We start from the raw sequence: 22,575 nt of genomic DNA on the forward strand, positions 1-22,575 counted from the left end.
CCTCTTGCTGAAGACTGCTGCAGCCCCGCGTTTGGACAAGTGGGAGAAGTTGCACGTACAGCATAAGCTTTTATTTTACAAGTTCTCTGGTTCCGCTCCACAGCTATTTCCGCTGACGTCATTTCACCGGCCAATCAGAGTCCAAGCATTGTTTCGGTGCAAATTTCAAATGCACTCGACAAACGAACGGGCAGTCGGGCAACTACACTGACTTTAACCTAGATTTTTTTATTTGAGGAGTCAAAAGACCGTCTGCAGGAACAGGACGATTATTTTTAAAACATTTCAATTGTCTGCGGTGGCGAAATGAGAGTGAGGTTAGTACTGAATATAAATATAATTCTTAGTGGTTTATGTAAGTTGTGTTCTAAACTTGCTGATTAGCTTTAGCATTTAATGTTAATTGTGAGAAAGGTCGCACGGCCTGTTTCACACATTGAGACGGAGCAGTCGTTAGGTTATGCTGTCATTACTATTTGGGGTTTTTTGGTCACTCATATTGTTCAGGATTAGGGATACCACGGATATGCTACGCCGTCTGCAACTATTTAAATGTTAGTTTGCTCGGTCGATGGTGGAAGGGCTGTTGCGTCTGGTTTTGCGGGTGCTAACACAGCTGTTTCCTGTCTGGTTTTAAAATCCCTGGCTTACTGAAGTATAAAATAATATGCTTTTTTGTTTACATTTTGAGTAATTGAAACACCAGTTAAAATATCAAAGTCCTGCTAACGTACAGGCCGCCCCCCCCACCCCGAGGGCCACTTTGAGTCAGGAAAAACCCAGTGAAACCTGTCTGATTTGATTGTTAGCCCCGAATACACACCCGTAACCTCTCTGTGTACACCAGCTTATTTTATTACAGTATCCACCACACTTTACGCGGATATGTTTTTCCGTTTAATGAGCTCTTGAACTTTATTTTTACTTCATGAAATTAAAATTTTACTTGTATTGCGTTGTCATGTTGTATTTTATTTCATTGAAATGTATACCTTTCTACTTTTTTATGCCATTTTGTTATGTTTTTTGTATTTAGCTTATTTTTGAACTGCTGCAACAAAGGAATTGCTCAACTTTTGTGGTAAAGTGTATCTTAACAAACTTGAGGATCTGGTTCTCTTCCAGTGAAGTCCACGCTGCTGAGTCTGTTGCCTACCTGAACAGAGCCCTGGTCAGGTTGCAGGATATTTGGGAGGAGATAGGGATTCCTGAAGAGCAGCGCCTACAAAGAACCAATGATGTTCACAAGCACATTAAAGTGAGTTCTGACATTGGTGTACATTATGGTACCTTTTGGCCTTGTAGGACTAATCATACAATTGCCTCTTTGGTTTTTCTTGCCTTCAGGGTTTGCTGGACCTCATGATTGCAGAAGAAGAGGAGCTCAAGAAGAGAGTACTCAAAAGTATAGAGTCTTGTCGCAAGGAACTCAGTATTTTGTATAGTGAGCTTCAGATGGCCCCTTTTGAGGTATTTACATTTGAGAAGTGTGTCTGAGTGTTGTTGTTTTTTTGTTTTTTTTTGTTGTTGTTTTTTTATAACCAACAAGACGATCTGTGTTAGGCCTTACCTTTTGGATTTCTTTGCAGGAGGAGGATGGCTGCAGCATGTTGCAGATGGAGAAGAACTGCCGCACACATCTGGAGGTGATGAAGGAGCAGAAAAAGCAAAGAATGGAAGAGCTTAAAGGCCTCGTTGTCAAAGACCGAGAGCTGTGTGATGTTATGTGCACTACCCCATTTTGCATCAACCAGGACTCCGTTCCATCATTGACACAGCTAGAGAGCTATCGGGCCTACGTTGATGATCTCACCAAAGAGAAGGTGTTTTTGATTTTCTGTTTGTTTCTTTAATATTACAGTTTTTGCTTTTGGTTTGTAACCTGTCTCGTCACTGCAGGAGCATCGTCGCAAGGAATTTATGAGCATCAAAAAGGAGATCATTGTATGCATGGATGATCTGGAGCAGCAGCCAGAGACGAGTTTTGAGACTGATGTGATTTGTGAGGATGAAGAGGCATTTTGCCTGTCGAATGACAACATTGCTGCTCTCAAACTCCTCCTCGGTCAAGTGAGTTTGTGATCTTTCCTTTTCTAATGTGATCCGTCTACGGTATTGCATAGAATAACGTGGGTGATTTCTTCTTCTTCTTCCAGTTGCAAAACCGCAAGGCTGAGAATGAGCTCCTTTGTTCAGGTTACCGCACTAAGATCCAGGAGCTCTGGGAACGGCTTCAGATTCCCCAAGAGGACAGGGAAATTTTCTCAGAGCATATGATCAACACAAAGAAAAGAAACATGGAAGCGGTACAAACCTACCTTTTGATTTATAATTTTAAATAATGTGTCTGTTTACTTTCCACCCAGATCCTCTAAGCCCTCGTAAAAGGTTCTGATAATGTGTATCCTGTGTTTCCAGCTCCAGGCCGAGGTCCAGCGTCTAGAGGTGCTGAAAATTCAGAGCATGCAAAGTGTCATTGAGGCCATCCGAGCAGAGATTGCCCTCCTATGGAATAAATGTTTCTACAGCCCCGAACAGCAACAAGCTTTTGCTCCATACCATGATGGTGAATGTCTGTTTTAATAACGACTGCTTTATTTCAAATATATGCACCAAAGGTCACAGAGGGCGTTACTGTTCTGGTACATCTTTTCTTTACTCAGATGATTTCACAGAAGAGCTCCTCAATCTACATGAGGCTAAGATCACGACCTTGAAGAAGTGTTATGAGGACCACAAAGATCTCTTTGAGGGAGTCACTAAATGGCAGGACAACTGGACGTTGTACTTGGAGCTTGACGTGAGTGCTGTCTCTAAGTTTTTTGTGGAAGCTTTTAAAATGCTTATCTCTGGGCATGGTGACATGTGGCTGTATGCTTCCCCTTTTAGAAAAAGGCTAATGACCCTTCAAGATTCAACAACAGGGGTGGGAACCTTCTGAAAGAAGAGAAGCAGAGAACTGACCTGCAGAAAAGTTTGCCTAAGGTGAGAATTTCTATGCTGCTTCAGTAAAAATAGCATTACTGTAAGCAGATGCCAGCCTGTAAGATATTTTCTTAGAAGACATTTCAAAGATGTCATATTGGATGAATTGGCAAATAAAAGGAGATGAAGAAAAACTCCATTGCTGTATTGCAGGTTTTGTCCAACAGATGGGGATATTAAATGACTGTCACTCTCTGGTTCAGGTGCATATGTCTGTTCATCAAAAGCATTTCAGAAATTGATGTAATCTGAAAGTCCACTGTCAGTGCAGAAGCTGTTAAAAGGGAATCGGCTGAGCTCTACTAATCCAATCTACTAATTTTGCTGTTCAAAATGGGCTTTATTTAGATGGCCTAGTCAGGGGACACATGCAGCAAAGGGCCTCTGGTGGGTGGCACTGCATTTCTGCCTTGCAGTCTATGGTCAACTGTATATCGTGTGAGTTCAACTGCTTTGGGATTTTCTCTGGAAAAAGAACAGTTCAGAGCAAATCATTAAATGCTCAAAATTACTCTGACATTATGTCCGTGATGACTGGATGTAATCTTTCCTACCTTACTTCAGGCCCACACGGTCTTTAAAAAAACCAGTTGAGTGCAGTTTGAAGCCTTGAGTTTTGGCTCACAGGGATTTCAAGGTTCTTTATTTGTCACATGCATAGTTATACAAGTATAACACACAGTGAAATGTAGCCTGACACGCTCCTCGACATGTGCAAAAATTGGGGGGGGGGGTGTAGAGGAAGAACTATATACACTGGGTGAATGTGCAGTATTTTTCTCACATTAGACTCCCTCCTCATTATTAATTATTGGTATTGTTTCACAATAGTGTCTGTTTTTTGTTTTTGTTTTTGTTTTAAAGTGTACATATAAGAGAAGTAAATGTAATAAGGCCCCTTTTTGTGACAACATAAAAACTTATGCTTGTTTTCAGTTGGAAAAGAGTCTGAAAGCCCAAATCGACGCTTGGGAGCAGGAGCATGGTAAAGATTTTCTGGTGAATGGACAGAAATTCCTCGATTATGTGCAGCAGCAGTGGGATCAACACCACAATGAAAAGGAGAAGGAGAAGCTTGAAAGGGTATGTGAGGTTATTGCTGTGACACACTCTGTCGTGACTTTCACTTCCCTGTAGCAGTAGTTTTGCCAGTGCATTTTTTTTTTCTTTAAATGCATTGTTCTTTGGAAAATAGCAAATGAAGAAAACTAAGCAGATGCAAGAGGAAATGCTGTATGGAACGATGGTGAAAACCCCGTCTAAAAGGCGGATAGGAGGGACTCCAACACCTGGAAAAATGAAAAAGGTAAATGGGTAGATATTTCTGTGGTTTTTCTCAATCAATCAAAGCTTTATTCGTCACATGCAGGTTGCCCTGCAGTGAAATGGGACCCCCCCGACCTTACACATATAGCACAAACATTACATGGGGATACAGGTCGGAGATTGGTAGAATCAGAGAAAAAAACATTGAAATGTACACTACAGTGGGGAAAGTACAAGAGGGGGGGAAAAGAGACCCCTACTCATGCTGTGCTTCCATGGTAGGACAGCATGAGAACAGGAAACAAAAAAACTCCTCTGCACAAAAAAGCACATAAATGTCCACAGCACAACATTGTGAAGACATGACAAGCCACAGGGGTGGGTGGGGGGTGAGGACTGAGGAGTAATCCGAAGCGAACACAGCAGCCGCCCTGCACAGCGCTACCATTCCAGCGCGGCACACAGACCCGCTGTGTTCCCTCGCAGGAAACAAGCATCGAAGGCGTTGGAAAGGGAGGGGGGATGAGTGAATGCCTATCAGTGCAAGTGTATGTGTGTGCGTGTCCATAGTTCAGCTGAGACAGTGTCCTTCGGCCTCTCAGGCTAAGTAAACAGTCCTCCAGCCAATCCAGGTGTCCTTGCATGGGATGGGAAGAATAGCCGTAACACAGTCATTATCAGGGAGTGATTGTTCGGCTCCAGCCTTGGGCCTGCAGCTGGCGCCGTGATGGGGATCCACAATGTTCATGTTGATTTTGTTAATTTCCATGCGAGCAGCCCAGGAGAATTTTCAGGCTGCTCTTTAACACTCCGACGCTGGTCTCTCGATCTCCCGTTGGAGAGTCGCGAGCCTCCCCATGATGGTATCAAACTTCTGTTCCATGGTGTTATCATTCTTTTGATTCTGAGACCTCACAACTGCAGTGATCCGTTCCGCGATGTATTCCAACTGTCGCTCAAGGGTCTCATTTTGAGCAGGCCTCTCTCTGATGTTTCCCCTCATACGCTCAATGGTGTTGCTTTGAGCCTTCACAGCAGCTGCAAGCGTCTCCAAGGTGTTGACCATATTACGTTCGTTGTGAGAGGTTGCGCCTCGTTCCATTTCGATTCCAGCGGGCAGCCTTGGGGGGGTTTGATCAGCCGGTTCCGCTCTCTTATTTCTCCGATAAACCAGGGCTAAGCCAACTCCGATCAGCATGAACCCTGTTATCACGGTTCCGAATAGATGGATATCTTCAGCGTCCTCGATAGACAGTCCCGCCAGGCACATGATCCTCCAGTTCTGCCACCCGTCCATCGTGTATCCGGCAGGGAAAGTCCCTCCAGGGCACTCAGGCTCTCCCGAGCCCAGACTTCTCGTTGAGAAAAGGGTGTCAATAGCATTCAGAGACCAGTTGATCAAATCCATAATTCTCTTTTAGGTTTTAGAGAACGACAGTGGGAGGCTATTAAAGGGAAAGTAATGCACACAAGACAAGGACATAGAGGCTAAGTAGGGAAGATAAGGGTGAGGAGGAGAGGAGAAAAGTGCGACCGCCTTCGCTGAGAGCTGAAGAAGAAAAATATTTCTGCGGTTTTTCTGTAACTGTGTTGATGTCAAACATGAGCACTGACTGAAACATCTGTGTCCCCTGTCCACTCAGCTCAATGGCACCTCAACTTTCTCCACTCCAACCAGCTTCCTGAGTTCAGGCCTCAGTGGGACCATGTGCCTGTCGTCCACCCAGAAACCACCGTTGTCTGCTAGCAAGGTATTGTGCTTCATGTTGTTTTTGACAGTCAGACCATCAGGATTAGATTGGCTTGTTCAGTATCTTAGACAGGTTTGATCATCATTATTTTCATATTGAAACGGTAAAACCTCTTACATTAGTTTGTATCTAGACTCAATGTTGGTCAACGTTTGAGTTTAGTGTGCCCTGAATATGATGCAGACGTTGACACTGATAATCATTCTACCCAACTAGTCAAGTCCAGTGTCGTTAACTAAGATAAATATACATAATATCAAATGCATTATTTTGTATGTCAAGATATTGGACACGGTGAAAGTGCTCATCTGTCATAATGTCCTATATAGTCTTTAAAATGAAAGGGCTTGCCAAAACACATCATCATTCTAGTTGGTCTCATTGTAGGGTCTTGGCCTGCGAACCCCTGGACATGGAAAGGCACCCCGTGCGCTAGAGCGAAACAAGGAAAATATCTCCCACCTTAATAGAAACACTCCAAGTGGCACACCACTAAGGTCTCAGGATACTCAAGATCACACCTTCACCTTTAACTCTATTGCTGGCTCCTATTCGGAATTTGCGGTAAATGGGGTTTTTACATCTGTTTAGTCAACTCAGTGGTAAAGATTATTGTAAGACTAAACATTTGGCTCACAGTTTAAGTTTACGACCAAATGTACAACTTATTTAATTTCTTGCTATGTGGGTGTACATGTATTTTATAATGCAGATGAAATTCCCACATTATGCAGTTGTGATGCAAAGAAAAAGCTACAAAAATCATTTATAACATGATGACAAGACTTTAAGAAACAAAGCTGTCTGCCATCTTTTAATGTTTGAATACATTTATTCCAAATTTCGTCATACAGTCAGCAGTAATTAATATATAGAAAATGTTGATTATTTGTATTGAGATTTACACGAACCACCACCTTTTACATATAAGTATACATATAGTGTTTGACACATCCACTGGGAGAGCGGGCAGGGGGATTGCGTCAGAAGGGGCAGCCGGCATACAATCAAAGTTACTGATTCATCCACTGAGGCAACCCCCTGTTAATAAAGGGAGAGCCAAAAGAATCTGTCTACAATGAATGTATAAATTTAAAAAAGTCAAAGTACACTAGGTCTTATGAAAAAAATATTGAAATGGCTACGGCCCTGTGCTATAACTAATAAATCCAAAAAAAAAAAAAATCCTGTCATGCCAAAGTTTCAATGACTTATTTGTCTGAGCTGCAGCTAAAACTTTCCACCACATGACTCAAATCTGGTCATCATGAGGTTAAAGGTTTCCAAAGTGAATACATCTACTTAATTTGTCATGTGAGAAAACCATGTTGATACACAAATATTTTACCTTTGATCTTTTTTTCTTCTTTTTTTTTAAATATGAAAACATTAATTTGGACTGTTTCTTACAGAGGGACCTCACGAAGTCTTCTAAATCGAATGTAAAGTCAGGACTGCTGAACTCGACTGTCAGTCATCAGTGATGGTTCAACAGAGCTGCTCTGGCACAGAGGGTCGCCCACCTCAGGGGTAGTTTGGTGACACAATGAACAAGAGGGAACTTCTTACAAAAAACTGTAAATATTTTGTCAACATTTCTCTTTATTAGAATTTATTCCAGGGTTTCCTCTGCTCTTTGCATTTCTCTGGTATTTTAAAAGTTTTACGATGTCTTTTTATTTGATCCTATTTTGGCTTAGATTAAATATTATCTGTTATCTACGGCACTACTGTTTTACTAAATTGAAAAGTGGCACCATGATTTTCTTTTTCGAGCTGGATTGACAGCTAATTTTCCTTTCAGAAACCAAACATAGGGTGGTTTTATTCTTTTCCTTAACCTGTAAATAAACGTTTTAAAAGCAGTTTGTTCTCTGTGGCTATTATTTTTCCCATCATTCCTGCCCCTAATTTTTCAGCTGAACATGGTTTTACTTCAGCTGAGTGTAAGCCAAAACGCAGTATTTGATTTCAGCCAGAGGTAAATCCTTGCCAGAGTTATCATTGTAATTGTAAAGTATTGTTCTTTCTATAAAACTATAGGTAGGGGACTGGTCTGGAGGAACTGAGCTCTCACGAGTGCTCTTCTAGTGAGTGGATGTAAAAGTCCTTCCCTTCTTTTCACTGGAAATGTGATGACTTATTTAAGCCATGCGTGTCATGAGCTCCTCAAGAGCCCTCTCACGGTGATTTTCATTAACAAGCAGCACTTCTTTGATTGCGCTTTGCTGGAAGCCCATCTCGTTAAACTGAGCCAACAGGCGTAGGAACTCAGCAGCCTGTAAAAAGAAGATATTGTTTTGCTCCTTCACGTCAAGGTACAATAGTGTGTGACAGGTGCTGACTTGGAAAAACTGGATTTACCTTGCTTTCACAGTTCTGAAACATCTCCAAAGCCTCTTCCACCTGTGCTTGGTCATAACCCAGCTGACACAGACGATCACAGGTAACCAGATATTTTAGCACCTGTCGATAGCAGAAAAAGCATGAATTTTATCCATTTCTGTGTACAATTTTATGAAGTCTATTCATTAACATTTGGGAATGTGAATACAGGATATAGCTTGACCTACATACTATTACTTTACAGATGTGTTTTATGTTTAATGCATTAGAAAAACATTGGTTTGCCAAGTATTGCAAATTAGGTGAGGGATAATTGTGATTGCTGTATTTTCTTTAACTTCTTCTGATGCCATTACTTTTTTTTTTTTTTTTTTTTTGTAAGTATGTGTTTTTAAATACTTAAAACACATTTATACAAAACAAACAGGCCATTGGTTGCGGCTCAGAAAAAGCATTACTTGAGTTATAAGTGTTCATAGTACAATGTGATATTGTTAATCCACAGGACAATGGATAGAATAAAGATTTATTTTGATCACCAATTTCATGGTGATTGGTTCCCCAGGAGTTCCCTATTTAATGCCTTGGTGGAAAAACTCAAATTAGTTACCCCAAAACGTCTATATGCTGTAACTGTTGTTGAACTCATTAGATAGGGTTCCTTGCTCTGTTCAAAAATTTACACACAGAGGTGAAGTGCCTTTGAATATTTTACTTAATCTAGTTGGATAGAAGTATGGACAGCTTTGAATTGAGGTGTGCTGAGCATTTATAGAGATACTGTGAATGTTTGGCATGTAAAACTGGATTGGTAATCTGCCTGGAATGACTGAGGATGGATCATTTACATTTGGTTGGATGCTGTAGAGTTGAGACACAGCTCATTTGGAAAATAGCTTAATTTTCAGGAGACCATCCAAGACCACGTGGCTGGGATTCTGTTCATCTTTAAAAAGGATACATGTCTCAAGTTTGCGCACGTCTTTCAGTTTTTCAATGGAAAGCTTGAATGTCTTCTGTAATTTTTGGAAAGGGGCAAGCTAGCCCTCTATAGATGTCTCCCAACTAACTTATACCCTTCTGCCTCCAGATTTTAAACACACAGTCCTCCAAACCTGGACTGAATGATTGATTGAAGCATATTGGGGACTCGACATATACCTTGGGGCCTTTCAGTAGTAAGAGCACCTGAGGCCAGACTTGATGCCCAGTGTCTTTAATTAAAATACAATAGCATATATCTTATCCCACCACTCATAACTGTGATGCTGGGCTAACAAAGAGACAGATACCATTCATGCTCACTTTCACACCTATGGCCAATTTGGATTCACATATTAACCCAACATGCAGGTATTTGGACTGTGCAAAGAAGCCAGAGAACCCACACAGGCAGGAGAACATGTAAACTCAACACAAAAGGCTCCAGCTGGCTAGTAGATTTGAACCTTCTTGGTGCTAACTACTGTATCACTGTGCCGCTCTATCCTAAAAGTTTTAATTTCGAGTCAGAATTTACTAAGTCAGACTTAAGAGTTCACAGTTTCGTAGAAAAATGCAATCATTAAACAGCATGTTCTAGCCCCAGTGTGTTACGTACCTTTTCAGGGCTCCTATAGCCTGTCTTCTGCAGCGCCAGAATAGCTGTTCTTAAAGGGTAGCCTTTCTCAGTGATTGTTTCAAGTAACTCTCTCTCTTCCTGGCTGAGGGCTGTCAAAAGCTCTGCTGCACAGTCGAAGAAAACCCCCCGAGACGCACCGCTCGTCAGAACCTGATGATGACAAGGGAAGACCAGGCACAAATAATAGAAAACAACTTTACCTGCTTCAAGTATTATATTGTTATGTGACGCTCTCAGAAAAACCAACCTTCTTTCTGCGGTTTTTTAAAACAGGCCCTGCAGAGGAGGGTCGTTGTTGTTGCCTCGGTGGGGAAGGTCCAGCGGGTGGTGTGTTTTGGGAGAACTTCCTGCCTGAAGAGCGCTGCCTCTTCTTGATGTTCCTCTGGCCCTGAGGGAGTGGGCTGGCCTGCTGTGATCTGTGCTGCTCGAGCACACGCAGAGGCTGTCTGCACTCTTGGGGAGAAGACGTGCCCCTGTGACCTCTGAAACACTGAGCTGAGCCAGTCTTACAGTTGTGAGGGGAAGCAACAAAGTGCATGTCTTTGACTCTGGAGATTGGGCCTTTGAGTGAAGCGCTCCGGGGCCGCTCCCTGCAATTGATGAGGTGAGGGGCATCTTCAGTAGAGGACATTTCATTGTCCTCATGATAACCATCTTCATCATCAGAGTCAGATACGAGGAACTTGACGGTGCGATGGCGCAGCCAGTGAGCGTCTGCAGAGTTCAAGCTGTGGCTGCGGGGCCGAGGGTTGGGGACCCACTGATCGCTGCTCCTGGGAGTGACTCTGTGACTCTCCTTAGGGCTGCTGAACATCAACCAGTAAGGTGGGCAGGATGGAGCCTGGCAGACTGGCTGCTGGCCAGTTAAAATCCATCTCTCCAGGTTGAATCCGTACTGCAGAAAAATTATAAAGATTTGGAGCATTAGCCTTTTCCACAGGTGACATTTACAGGTGTGGAGGTTACTAAAAACCGTAATAACTGTGTAGTATTCAAGTGTGGACATGACCCTAAATATACTAATTTTATCATACAACCTGTGCTTTTCTTCCAGGGGAAAAAGACCTATACCAGTAATGTTAATAAGGTGCAATTAAAAACCATTTTCAACTTCACAGTAAAAGCCCAATCTAGCTCTTTTATTTGAACTTAATCCTTCATTACAGTGTGCATATTGTTTCAGGAGAACATTGTCTTCAGCACTGTTTAAACTCTTATTAGAATCTGTAACTTCAGAAGTTCATTAAAATGAAGAAGGAGAAAAAAGCTTTGCTAAACTCCAAAACTCAAACCCTGGATTTTAAAGTAATTAAACTGAGAAAGTAAAATTGCAAGCAGATACTGAACAAGAAAGAACACACAGGCTCTATATTGAGAAATTTTTTGAAATGTTTTTTTAATGTTTGACCTCAGTTTCCTTCATTATCTGTCGGCAGTCTGGTAGAGTAATGTCCGGAGCAGGCAACAGCTGCATTTCTTCCTCCAGTGGACCCAGCTCGGTCTGAAACGGGACATCTTCCAGCATGTTCATCACCACCAAAATGTTTCAAATCACCAACCTGCATCAGAAGACATGAAGATCTCCTGTATCTTCAGCTTTAAGTTTTAAAAGAAAGTTTTACCTTTTGAAATTTTTACCTTGGTCAGATATGTTCTTCCAGGTCCACGGTCCTCTGAAACAATCGGCAAGTGTTTGGAGTAAATGACTCACAGACAGCAGACGCGATAAACCCCTTCGCCACTAAGCCTCTGACATCATTGAGTTTGTTTACCAATACCTCAGGTGCCTGCTTTAACCTCCTAAGACCCGAACTCTTAAACGGCATGCATTTTTAATTTCTCTTTGATATTTGGGTATATTGGGGCCCGATGAATGTAAAAACAAAGAATTACCAGAATTTCTTTTTTTTTTTTTTAACCTTATTTTTGTTTTTAGAAAAATGAGAGCCACAAATGAAGATATTCGTTTAAAATTTTAGAACAGTAGCAGTATAATGTCCTCGTAAGTGGATATCAGGCCCTTGTAGAGCAAAATTGAGTATGTTGGTCTAAATGACCCAAAATGTGATGTCCACATATGTGGACGCCAGGTCCTAGGAGGTTAATCCCACAGTCATACAGCCATTAGAAATATATCAAACAAACATATCAAAATTAAACCATATAACACCAAAACATATTTTGAAAAACAAATACAGTTGTCTCTAACATTTATAAGTATTATTATTAAAACTTCACTATTTTATCCCTTTCAGCAGATTGTATCATTTTCCATCTGTATTCAAGGCCACACTAAAGACTTTGTACGGACACTTTGTGACTTTCCTGTGTACTAGGAGGATTAGGGAAATGCTGAGGTATCAGGAAACAAAGCACAGCACAATACTTTCCAGAGATTAGCAGATTACATAAAGGTGACAGCCTAACAGTGCATCGCAACATTGTGATGTCTGTTGCATTCATTTATTTTAAGGTTTTAATCGCACCTCAAACTTAAATGAGAATGAAAGAACAATTAAAAAAAACATTGTACCGAGATATACATTTTATTTGTACACTTTAAACAATCACAATAAATTTAAGATTCACAATATTTTGGGGGTAGGGGGGTACAGGTTCTGTAACAGACCTCTGAAAACTTTAGTAAAATAAAATGAAGCTTCAAGCAAAGGGGGGAACAAATCTAGTTTAATCTAGTTTGAAAGCACAAACAGCATTTTAAAGACAGCAGCAGCATGGTTCAGTCAGAGCATTTAAGTAGAGGCTTGATTACAGACGTGTACTGAGGTACCATTTAGTAACAGGATATTACATCACTAAAGGTAAGGTGAGCTTCCAACAACCAACCAGGCAACCACAAGGAAAATAAAAAATATCCATGCTGCTCTGAGGGGTGTTTGACAATGCAGGTTTGGAGAGGCAGCCAGCATTAACAGGAAAGAGAGCATCTGAACACGGTTCAGTTTTTATAAAACAAAACTTCAGAAGCTATTTCACTGATACTTCAAAGTGACCCGGGTAACCAGCTTTGTGAAACAGCCCTCTGTGAGACAGAGGTCTGTAAGTAAACACTTATACATTCCCTAAAAAGTGTGCTAAAGGAGGAAGCCAAAAACTGAAAATAACCATTCTGGCTGTTTAAAAGGTCACCATTGTGTCTCACCTGCTGTAATTAGTGTGCTGGTGCATTATACCTCACAATATGTTTTAATAATTAGAGGTCATGTCATACAAACTGCTTACAAATGCTACCTAAGCAGCGTGCCTAAACATTTACAGCTGATTTCACTGTGAGCACCATTATTACAATGGCGGTAAAGGAAAAAGAAAACATCAAAAATATTGATGTGCTCATGGAATATGATGCCCTGATGAGGCATCAGCTAACATGTTAACATCATATCGGGTCTTTCTTTTCTCAGCATCCCATGTTTGCAAGTGTACAGTATGATCCCATAATTTCCATTTGCTTCCCTTGCCATTACAACCCCTCACTACAAAAAGGAAAAACAAACTAGCTACAAATATTTCCATGAATAAAATTTCATTATCTTTATATAGATAAAATGTTAACAATCCCCAGAGATTGAAATATTTTAAGGTCCACCCTGTGAGTGCACCACTATAGAATCTACATCTGATGCACAGGACCCAAGGCTGTTACACTCTCTTAACTTCATCACAAAAACCCTCCCCACCAGTGTCCACAGCGTATTCGTCAGGGGCTTTAATAAAAGAGTTGGTACCAAACTTGGTATCCAAAAGGTTCATAGTGATCTAATGATTTGCGACAGCGTGGCCTTTAGGTTAAAATGGTTCAGTTGTTAGCAGCGTCTGCCTGCCTAGGCCAGTTGTCCTCCTCGATGCCAGAGTCGTATTCCTCTTCTGCCGAATCCTTGGCAGGAGTTCTGAAATTCAAATAAAGGATGCAGGTCGAGTTTCAGTTACTGAGTCGCCATGTACTCTGTGTAAGAAAACTGATCTCTAGCATGACCCATCTACCCCAAAACTGTGAGGAGAGGTACTGACCTGACATATCTGGGTTGGGATTTTCCTTGGACAACATCTTTGTCCAGCTCAACAGCCATGATGTCAGAGTGGGGCACCTCAAACATGGGCTCAAGGAGGAGTTTTTCCTGTGCATGAAGACAAGTTTTCACTTTACACCACACCACAACAAAAAAATAAAAACCTAAGTTTGGCACCTTCTGTAAAAATCACATACCATGATGGATCTGAGGCCACGAGCTCCAGTTTTCCTCTCCAAAGCCATTCTTGCTATTGCCCTCAAGGCATCCTGAGTCACATTGAGATCACACTGAAACAAAAGATATTGACCATTTAATTTTAATTCTAAAAATCAAGTCATTTAAGTCACAAACACATGTTTTATTATGTTTCTGTACATTGATCTAACAAAAGAAATAGAGGCTGTGTTTAGAGAGACATGATTTTTTGGTACCAGTGAAACAAGAAAGTACAAGCATCAGATTACTCTCTGGAAAGTGTTTGTATTATAAATAAAAGGACTGTGTGCAGATATTTGAGAGGACACTGCTGTATTTTGACTCAAGAAAACCTTACTGTGCAAACACAGCAGCCCAAATATGAGAATGTCTACCCCCACCACCCACACAGCGTTGCAGCAACTACAATATTAGAACTCCTACTTTGTCCATGCTGAACAGAGCCTGGTACTGGGGCACTACAGCATTGCGTGGTTCAGTCAAGATCCGGACAAGCGTGTCTTCATCCAAGCTGTGCAGAGGAACGATAACGGGAAGACGGCCAACAAACTCTGGGATCATTCCAAACTCAATTAGATCCCTGGCCTCGACGTGCTTCAGCAGCCTGTCCTTCTCCTCGATCTCTGCTACGGTGTCTGTCTCGCCGCTGGTGTTTGCCAGATCTGCAGCAGCAGCTGCGCGGCGCCCTTTCCCCAGGTTAGAGGGAGTTCCAAAACCCAAATACTGGACAGACATGAAACACAAGGAACATTTTAAAGGCAGGAATAACAAACAGGCTGAACACCTGCTGGCGTGCAATACATCTGAGCCTTGTCAAGTTTACCTTTTCATTCTTTCTTCTGCTAATGATTCTGTCAAGTCCATTAAAGGCACCAGATGCAACAAAGAGTATGTTTGTTGTGTCGACCTGCACAGTTTCTCCTCTCAGTTTCCTGGAGTTTTTCTCAGGAACGTTGACAACTGTACCCTCCAGAAGTTTAAGTAAACCCTGACAGAGCAGAAAAAGTGAATGTAAGTCTCAGTTGACCAATACAGAATGAAAAGGACAACAAACAGAAAACCGCAAGGTCATAAATGTAAACAAAATCTGTCTGTGTTCGCACAAAACAAACCAAAAAAAAAAAAAACCTGGACTGTCCTAAAAATTTAACGAGGAGGAATAAATCGAACATATGATCTCTAAATTAAATAAAAGTATAATCAAAAATAATTTGTTGCAGCCTTTAAACAAACTGCTGCATAAAGTTTGCACACTAACCTGCTGAACTCCCTCACCACCCACATCTCTCAGCTGATGGATTCCAGGAACACTGCCAATCTTGTCAACCTCATCCAGAAACACAATACCTGCACATGAAACAGGAGAACAAAGCTTAATGTCTTACAAAGACACTGCCTGAGACACTTCTTGTCTTTGATGAGCTTTCTGTGGATAACTGCTTAGTATTTTCTTCCAATTTCATGCTTTCTGGTGCATACACCTCACCAGTATTCATGCTGAAAGCTTGTAAACATGCAGTGCAGAGTACAGTGCATGTGTAAGCTAACTTGTTAATTTAACCTGAAATCCAATTAATTTAAACCTGTTCCTCTTCTTGTCAGTATATTCAACATAGTAAAGCCATAAACACATTCTTTAGCACAGTAAATGATGCAACATGAAAAAAAGCATTCTAGTTTTTAGATGTGTTGTAGCAGAGTAATTCAGTAATGTATATGAAAATGAAACAGCATTAATCTTCTCAATGATTAAGCTTCACAAAGTGGTTTTCCATACAAGAGTCCTATGGTACCATTTTAATTTGTTTATATTCTAATCTTATCTACTCCCAGTCCTCTAATCTAATTACTACTGAGTTTTGGCCTCGCAGTTGAGGCCTTGTTTTTATAAAATACCACTGTGATTGCTTTCTTTTAGGGTCACCATAAATGAATCTGTAAATAATCAGGTACATTAATTTGTACAACAATGGTTTGTATGGTAAACCAAACATTGTGACATTCAAATATTTGCTCATTAATCCAACACTTGTCTTAATTTTAGGTAATGATTTGAGACTTCCTATATCAAATGAAATATTATTATTAATTGCATGTTAACATTAAAGAAACAGTTGGGTGGATGTGAGGGGGAGGAACGAGATTATGTTTGTGTTAGATACTGCTGGTGCTTGCTGCTTGTGCTCAGTGTTTTCAAAACAGGCAGTTTCTTACTCAGTAAACATACGTATCATTCTGACACTGGAAACTCCTTCTGTAAATAAAGTCCCTCTGCCCACCTTGCTGTGCTTTTTCCACTGAGTAGTTGGCATCTTGCAGAAGTTTGGCAATAACCGACTCGATGTCCTCTCCCACGTATCCAGCTTGAGTTAGTGTGGTGCAGTCGCAAATTGCAAATGGAACATCCAGACAACGTGCCAGTGTCTGCGCCAACAATGTCTTTCCTGTGAAAATTTATGTGAATCATAAAATTGTCTGGGGAAGGACATAATACAAACACATTGCACAGTGTATCTGACAGAATCAGCTTAAAAGTATTACAAACCAAACTTACCTGAACCAGTTGGACCAAGCAGAATAATGTTGCTCTTCTCCAGTTTAATCTCAGTGTGTGTAGAGTCCAACACTTCCCCACCTCTCCTCTCCTGAGGTGCCTGTTGGCTCGCCTGCTGCTGCATGGACGCCCCGAGAGCATTTCCATGAGGGCTGATTCCTGCAATCTGCAGCAGCTCTGGAACAACAAGCCAACCGGACAGGTCACCTCATTACTAAAAAGAACTGTAAAAACTCTATGCTTCATAAATCACTAAAATGCAATGTAATGGATTCCTTTGAGTCACTGTTAGACAAACATGCCATTCACTGATCATGAATGCAACCATTTGTGTAGAGTAACAGTTCCCATACAAGGGCTAAAAATACACACACCCTGTTCAGTGTCACTGTGACTTACTGAGAACAGCTCGACTAAAATTAGCAAACATCTGAAAGTCGGTCAAAGGTCAACTTCATCTGCTTCTCTGGTCTGTCAATCATTGAAAAGTGTAATTTTACTGGTTCAATTTCTATGTTTTATTTTATACAAAAGGTCACTGTTACAAACTGGAAATATACCCTACTATCTGATGTTGACAAAATTCCTTAATCATTTTAGTTCAAAGTTCATCATTTTTTAAATTGGACACGGCCATAAATGCATAAAAAATGTAATCTCTCTGAAAAAGGCAAAACAAACCCTTGACTGTCACAGCGGTCTGTACACTTTGGCATTTGTGCAACTTAAAAAAAAACAAAAAACTGCTGATTAAGTGACTTCAAAAGTGCTAAAAGACAACAGCGAGTAGGACCGTCACTTACTTGTGAACCTGTATTCATCCTCTCGTCTTCTCATCTCTAGCTCTACAGGGAGAGGGTGAAAGTGCTTAAATCAATATTAATACTAATATCGCTATATTACCATTATAACATTATCAATGCAGTCGCTGAAAAAGAGCTTTATGAAATCATATGATAAATATTGAACAAATGCCAAATAATACAGATTATAACTTAAGGCCACAGCTGTAACCTCTCTACAGTTATTTGTAAGGACGTTTCAAGAGGAACCGTTGATACTCTTAACATGCAAATATTAATATTGTTTTCAATACTTAATATTGGGGGTGGCTGTAGCTCAGGTGGCAGAGCAGGTCAGCCACTAATCAGAAGGTTGGTGGTTCAATCCCAGGCTGCCTCCTGGCTGCATGCCAAATATCCTTGGGCAAGATACTAACCCCATGTTTGCCTACTGGTGGTGGTCAGAGGGCCTGGTGGCGCCAGTGTCCGGCAGCCTCGCCTCTGTCAGTGCGCCCCAGGGCAGCTGTGGCTACAATGTAGCTTGCCATCGCCAGTGTGTGAATGTGTGTGTGAATGGGTGAATGACTGAATGTAGTGTGAAGCGCTTTGAGGTCCTTAGGGACTAGAAAAGCGCTATACAAATGCAGGCCATTTACCATTATTGTTTTCAATGTGGCAAACATTAAAGTCTGCTTATTTATTTTGGCATTTGCATGAACACATTTCAAAGTGAAAACTTGCATGATCATATTTTGTTAATTTATTACCAGCTTATTTAAATGAGCTTTGCTTTTAGGACATACTGTTGCTGTGTCCAAATTCAACTTAAAATTCACTAATTCTCTACTCCAAGTTTGACAGACATTCAGCACAGCCTATTTTCACTTTGAGGTTTAGTTTTGAAATCATTAAAAAAAATAATAATTTTTTAAAGATTCATATTACATTTCAGCTCTTGTTCATTTATGGATCGCGTTTCTGCTTTTAAATGAAGACAAGAATTTCACCCAAAATTTGACTAAGCTCGGCACTATCTACCAATACCGAAAAAGGACTTTCATAAGCTTTAAAAAATAAATAAATAAATAGATAGATAAACTCAAGTATGGTTTCCATCAGACAGTAATGGTCGATATTATTTGAAATAAATCCTTAGATGCAGAATGATGCCGTGTCTGCAGAGAAGACTGACACTAACCACGAGGTGTTAAAGATGGCTGTTTTTCCACCTCCACCTGCTGTCGGCTCCCAGAGGGGATGTTATTGTAGATGCGCTTATAGTGATTATACACAGCAACTGCCAACACTTTTTTTGCATAGGACTGGCCAACCACATACTTGTCAAGATAGGCATATATCTGGGAAGGAAAAAAAAAATCTTTCACAACAGGAGAAAAACACAATCAAATTCCCAATCGAATGTTAAAAGCTTGTTTTGACAAATTGTTTCCTGCTTCAGTTTCTTACCTTCTTTGGAGGTGGAGGAGGTTTCTGTGCAAATGCCAGTTTCACTGCCTCCGCAGCAGATTCTGGCTCTTTGTTTAGCCCTTTCTTAGAGTCAGTTTCAGACAGCACCACGAAGAAGTGATGACATTTCTCACATTTGACAAATCGTGTTGATGCTACAAAAAAAAAAACACCACATACAGTATTAAAGACATTTTTAAACCAAGCTGAAGCAATTTTTAAAGACACTTCAACATAAATTTATGCATTAATCCCACTGATGCTGAAACCTAAACTAAATATGGAAAAAGTGAAAAACTGCACCTTATTATGTTTTTGATCCTTCGTTGTTTTGAATACTGTTCAGCTTTGATTACCAATAACAGTCAACACATGCTCATTTAAGATCCAGTTAAGGACAATCACAATCTAACACATAACAAGCAGTTCTCTTCATCGCATGCATTACAGGCTTAAGAAAATAAACTCCCCAATAACCCCATCAGATTTCCTGTAGCTGCTCATATTCATTTCCTCTGTAAGCTATAGATAGTTCATGAATATTTCTGAGATGTGTTGACTGACTAGTGTGGTGTCGACAATCTACCCCTAGACAACAGGAAAAGCTCAACATTTTCTGCATTTGTTTGTCTTACTGAGAAATAATGAAAACCCAGATATTGATATTTCTTAGGCCTTTGTTTATAAAGACCTTTATTACCTGCAACTCAGGTTTTATCCTCCTAACTGGAACACCTGATTCTCAAGCTTTTATTTTTGTTTTAATTTGAGCATCAAAACAAACTTCCACCTTTTCCCTGTGGTCTATAAGAGGATAAATTGTTAAACAGCTCACAAACTGTACATCATAAACCACTTCTCTGTCTGGAAAGTGTATTGTAGATTTAGATTGGCAAAAATTAATAAAGCAGGTGCAGCTGATGTAAATGTGATTTTTAATTGATAGTACTCACTATGATTGGCCGATTTAAAGTCAGAAAGTCGTAAAAACAAATATACCCGTGTCCAAGATGTTTCTCACACATCCAACAATCCTAACAGCCCCTCTTGGTTTAAAGCAATGAGTCAAAATGTTTATGTGGCACCGCAAAATCTAAAACATTCCTGAGACAGCAATAAAACCGACATTACACAGTTTATATCCACATCTTTATTTTGACAAGCTGTGCCAGGAAAATACTTGAAGTGGTGGTTTGTGGTGCACTATTCATCTCCTGTGTTTACACTAGTGTTTATAGTTATTTCCATGCACAAAGGTCTGTGTAACAGAGAAATATGAAAGTTGATGTTAACATGTTTTAACACTAAATCATGAATTTAAGTGACGTCTAATTCATCTTTTTTTCTCCCTGCTCATCATCCATCTTGAGAGGAATCCAGTAACAGCAACCATTTATTCAGCAACCATTAGTTTTCTAGCAGTGATAATACCATGTATTTATTTATGATCAGTTTATTTACTTTGGTTTGTTTTTTTTAACAACTGGTAAACAACTTTATATCGTAAGAAAACATCTGGGACACAAACATTTCCACAACTGACACAACATGACATGACATCATTCAACAGTTAGACCATTTGTAAATAATTGTTGAAGAGTAATATGTGAACTCACATACAAAGGTCTCTACATGTGTGCAGGGGTCCCCACACTTAGGGCAGCGTAGCTGGCTTCCACCCTTACCCGATCCTCCGGAGCCAGACATTCTCTTCCCCTCACTGAGGTTCTTCTGTGTAAAAACAACTGTGTTAGCACGTGTTAAATTAAAGTATTATCATCCACTGCTTTAACTAGGTTGTGTACGTCCACATTTACAAAATGTTGCAAATAAAGATTACCTTTCCACCATCACTTCCACCATCCTTGGTTGTCCCATCTTTAGAGCCATAACAGACAGAGGTCTCTGAAAACGACCTCACACGTACTCGAGGAGGCAAATGAGTTTCTCGAAACCCGTGACGACTCAGAAAAAACAACTGAATCCGAGAGCACGACAGTCCTGTTAAAAAAAAAAAATTTTAAAATTTAAAAAAAGCAACATCCCTTTAGATTTCTATCAGCCATAAGTCTGAAAACTAATGACATTTACATATGATTTTAATTGCGTTTTCCTATACAATGCATAGTGTCCTTAGCATTAATTTTGGGGGAAGAGGGCATAATATTTTCACTTAAATTTTCTTTTAGTTTTCAATTAGGCTTCACTTGTGTCTGGGAATTGGGCAAATAAAGGTTAAAAGTAAAACAAAAATGTTTTTTAGAAACGTTTAAAGATTTAAAAAGGGGCATTTTAACAACATGTCTAATATTACATGTTATAAGGCTACATAATGCATAAATACCATAATACCAAAGACCATATTTCATGTATATTATTAAGAGCAGCACTTCACGGTCTGATGAAAGAATTGTATTTACATGGGGTAAAATCGCTCCTTATGTTTTTGTTGTTTGTCATGAAATCATATGTATTGTTGGTCTAAAATCTGAAATACGAAAACGTAGGTGATGTGACAACATTGTCCTAACTTTAGCTTCTAAACTGTCATGAATTACGTTGTTACCTCCTGTTGACGTTAGCTACAGAACTGTCATAACAAACAGTAATCTAGGTCAGCTGGGGCCCTGATTCCACAAGTTGAAGCAAATAGCTCAATGTCATGCAGCTTAACGCAGCTGTAGGGCAGGGAGTATGTGCGTCTTCCCTTTCGTACCTCTGTTAGCAGTGTTTAGGAACAACCTGGCAGCCGAAGCACATGGACAGGACATCTTTTCTTCTGTCTCAAACTCCTTAAAGAAACAAAAAAGTGTCAAGTTAGCATCGTACAGCTAACAGACTGCGCTGAATAAGACAGGCCGGTTTAACGCCTCAATACTCCAACGTCACAGTTAGCATTAGCACAGCAGCTCGTTGACGAGACTAGATAGTCGCCACTACAGTCTAAATATTTACACTGTACACCACACGAAAAGGTGTTGGTATTTTAAGCTATCACGCAATGCTAATGCTATAAACGTACCCTTTATGAACACTCTATCTAGTTAGCTTACGTAAATAGGTAACTGTTAGCTTCGCATGCTAGGCCTTAACCAAATTCACTAAGCGTTTTCTTCTAGAGGAAATGACAAGCAGCCGACGCTGCAGAGCTAATAGGCAGAGTGACTCCTAAGAAAAAAAAATTGCAGGTATCGTTCCCAGTTTATTTAAAACTACTAACTACGAAACACAAAGCAACATTTAACTAGCTTTCCAGTTTTACTCACAGTGCGCGTTGAAAGCAGTCGCGTCTTGACAGCCCCTCTCTGAAACACAAATTTGATAAATCACTAAAGCTTCTGCACGTTTGTTACAGCTAGAAAGGTCAGTGTGTCATGCTAATGCCACAGTGCCTGTTACATGGACTGAAAAGTGTCAACTTCTTTAGACCGTTATTTCACAGGTGTGACACGAACTAAAGTGATGTAACGCCTGGTGTTATGAGCTAGGTTATTAGGTTGGTTACCCGGCTAGCGAACTAGCCTTCCCCAAAGGAAGCGTTAAAAACAGTGTGCAA

The 22,575-nt window shown here is 40.3% G+C and overlaps 3 protein-coding genes across 7 annotated transcripts; 1 reads left to right on the top strand and 2 right to left on the bottom strand.

The window, feature by feature from the left end:
• The first annotated feature begins 143 nt into the window (after positions 1 to 143).
• Positions 144 to 7,867, top strand: LOC102311767 (protein regulator of cytokinesis 1). Of its 3 annotated transcripts, none has more exons than XM_005945585.3 (14): positions 145 to 317; positions 1,126 to 1,258; positions 1,348 to 1,470; positions 1,590 to 1,823; positions 1,900 to 2,070; positions 2,157 to 2,306; positions 2,419 to 2,566; positions 2,664 to 2,800; positions 2,890 to 2,985; positions 3,922 to 4,068; positions 4,181 to 4,291; positions 5,895 to 6,002; positions 6,390 to 6,566; positions 7,415 to 7,867. In XM_005945585.3, exons 1-14 carry the CDS (start codon positions 307 to 309, stop codon positions 7,484 to 7,486), a joined length of 1,818 nt encoding a protein of 605 aa, XP_005945647.1. In that variant the 5' UTR covers positions 145 to 306; the 3' UTR covers positions 7,487 to 7,867. The 3 variants fall into 3 exon arrangements, with proteins under 3 accessions (XP_042077860.1, XP_005945647.1, XP_005945648.1); XM_005945586.3 differs by having other exon boundaries at positions 6,390 to 6,499; XM_042221926.1 differs by lacking the exon at positions 6,390 to 6,566 and having other exon boundaries at positions 144 to 317.
• Positions 7,825 to 11,839, bottom strand: LOC102312279 (ubiquitin-associated protein 1-like). Its single transcript, XM_014341138.2, has 6 exons — positions 11,608 to 11,839; positions 11,378 to 11,528; positions 10,217 to 10,864; positions 9,949 to 10,119; positions 8,367 to 8,468; positions 7,825 to 8,281 (listed from the first exon to the last, which is right to left on the bottom strand). The coding sequence occupies exons 2-6, from the start codon at positions 11,498 to 11,500 to the stop codon at positions 8,147 to 8,149; spliced, it is 1,179 nt and encodes a 392-aa protein (XP_014196624.1). The 5' UTR covers positions 11,501 to 11,528; positions 11,608 to 11,839; the 3' UTR covers positions 7,825 to 8,146.
• Positions 11,840 to 12,499: 660 nt separating this feature from the next.
• clpxb (caseinolytic mitochondrial matrix peptidase chaperone subunit Xb) lies at positions 12,500 to 22,575 on the bottom strand. Of its 3 annotated transcripts, none has more exons than XM_042221928.1 (15): positions 22,286 to 22,575; positions 21,736 to 21,811; positions 20,860 to 21,020; positions 20,636 to 20,747; positions 19,020 to 19,174; positions 18,751 to 18,910; positions 17,574 to 17,615; positions 16,771 to 16,947; positions 16,496 to 16,660; positions 15,475 to 15,563; positions 15,040 to 15,204; positions 14,640 to 14,939; positions 14,195 to 14,287; positions 13,999 to 14,105; positions 12,500 to 13,877 (listed from the first exon to the last, which is right to left on the bottom strand). In XM_042221928.1, the coding sequence occupies exons 2-15, from the start codon at positions 21,788 to 21,790 to the stop codon at positions 13,787 to 13,789; spliced, it is 1,872 nt and encodes a 623-aa protein (XP_042077862.1). In that variant the 5' UTR covers positions 21,791 to 21,811; positions 22,286 to 22,575; the 3' UTR covers positions 12,500 to 13,786. The 3 variants fall into 3 exon arrangements, with proteins under 3 accessions (XP_042077862.1, XP_005945644.1, XP_005945645.1); XM_005945582.3 differs by having other exon boundaries at positions 20,636 to 20,750; positions 22,286 to 22,570; XM_005945583.3 differs by lacking the exon at positions 17,574 to 17,615 and having other exon boundaries at positions 20,636 to 20,750; positions 22,286 to 22,571.

This window comes from Haplochromis burtoni, unplaced genomic scaffold, assembly GCF_018398535.1.
Source record: "Haplochromis burtoni strain Fernald_Lab_line unplaced genomic scaffold, NCSU_Asbu1 Contig_77, whole genome shotgun sequence".
Lineage (NCBI taxonomy): Eukaryota > Metazoa > Chordata > Actinopteri > Cichliformes > Cichlidae > Haplochromis > Haplochromis burtoni.

Excerpts from the sequence above, each read along its gene's own strand:
- LOC102312279 (XM_014341138.2), bottom strand. The coding sequence starts at position 11,500 with ATGAACATGCTGGAAGATGTCCCGTTTCAGACCGAGCTGGGTCCACTG. Across the intron at positions 10,865-11,377 it reads AGATAATGAAGGAAACTGAG|TACGGATTCAACCTGGAGAG; the intron begins GTCAAACATTAA and ends ATTTTTCTGCAG. Across the intron at positions 8,282-8,366 it reads TTCAGAACTGTGAAAGCAAG|GCTGCTGAGTTCCTACGCCT; the intron begins GTAAATCCAGTT and ends TTCTTTTTACAG.
- LOC102311767 (XM_005945585.3), top strand. Across the intron at positions 1,824-1,899 it reads ATGATCTCACCAAAGAGAAG|GAGCATCGTCGCAAGGAATT; the intron begins GTGTTTTTGATT and ends TCGTCACTGCAG. Across the intron at positions 6,003-6,389 it reads CACCGTTGTCTGCTAGCAAG|GGTCTTGGCCTGCGAACCCC; the intron begins GTATTGTGCTTC and ends GTCTCATTGTAG.
- clpxb (XM_005945582.3), bottom strand. The coding sequence starts at position 21,790 with ATGTCCTGTCCATGTGCTTCGGCTGCCAGGTTGTTCCTAAACACTGCT. Across the intron at positions 18,911-19,019 it reads CTCCTCCACCTCCAAAGAAG|ATATATGCCTATCTTGACAA; the intron begins GTAAGAAACTGA and ends TTTCCTTCCCAG. Across the intron at positions 13,878-13,998 it reads TCCCAACCCAGATATGTCAG|AACTCCTGCCAAGGATTCGG; the intron begins GTCAGTACCTCT and ends TTTGAATTTCAG.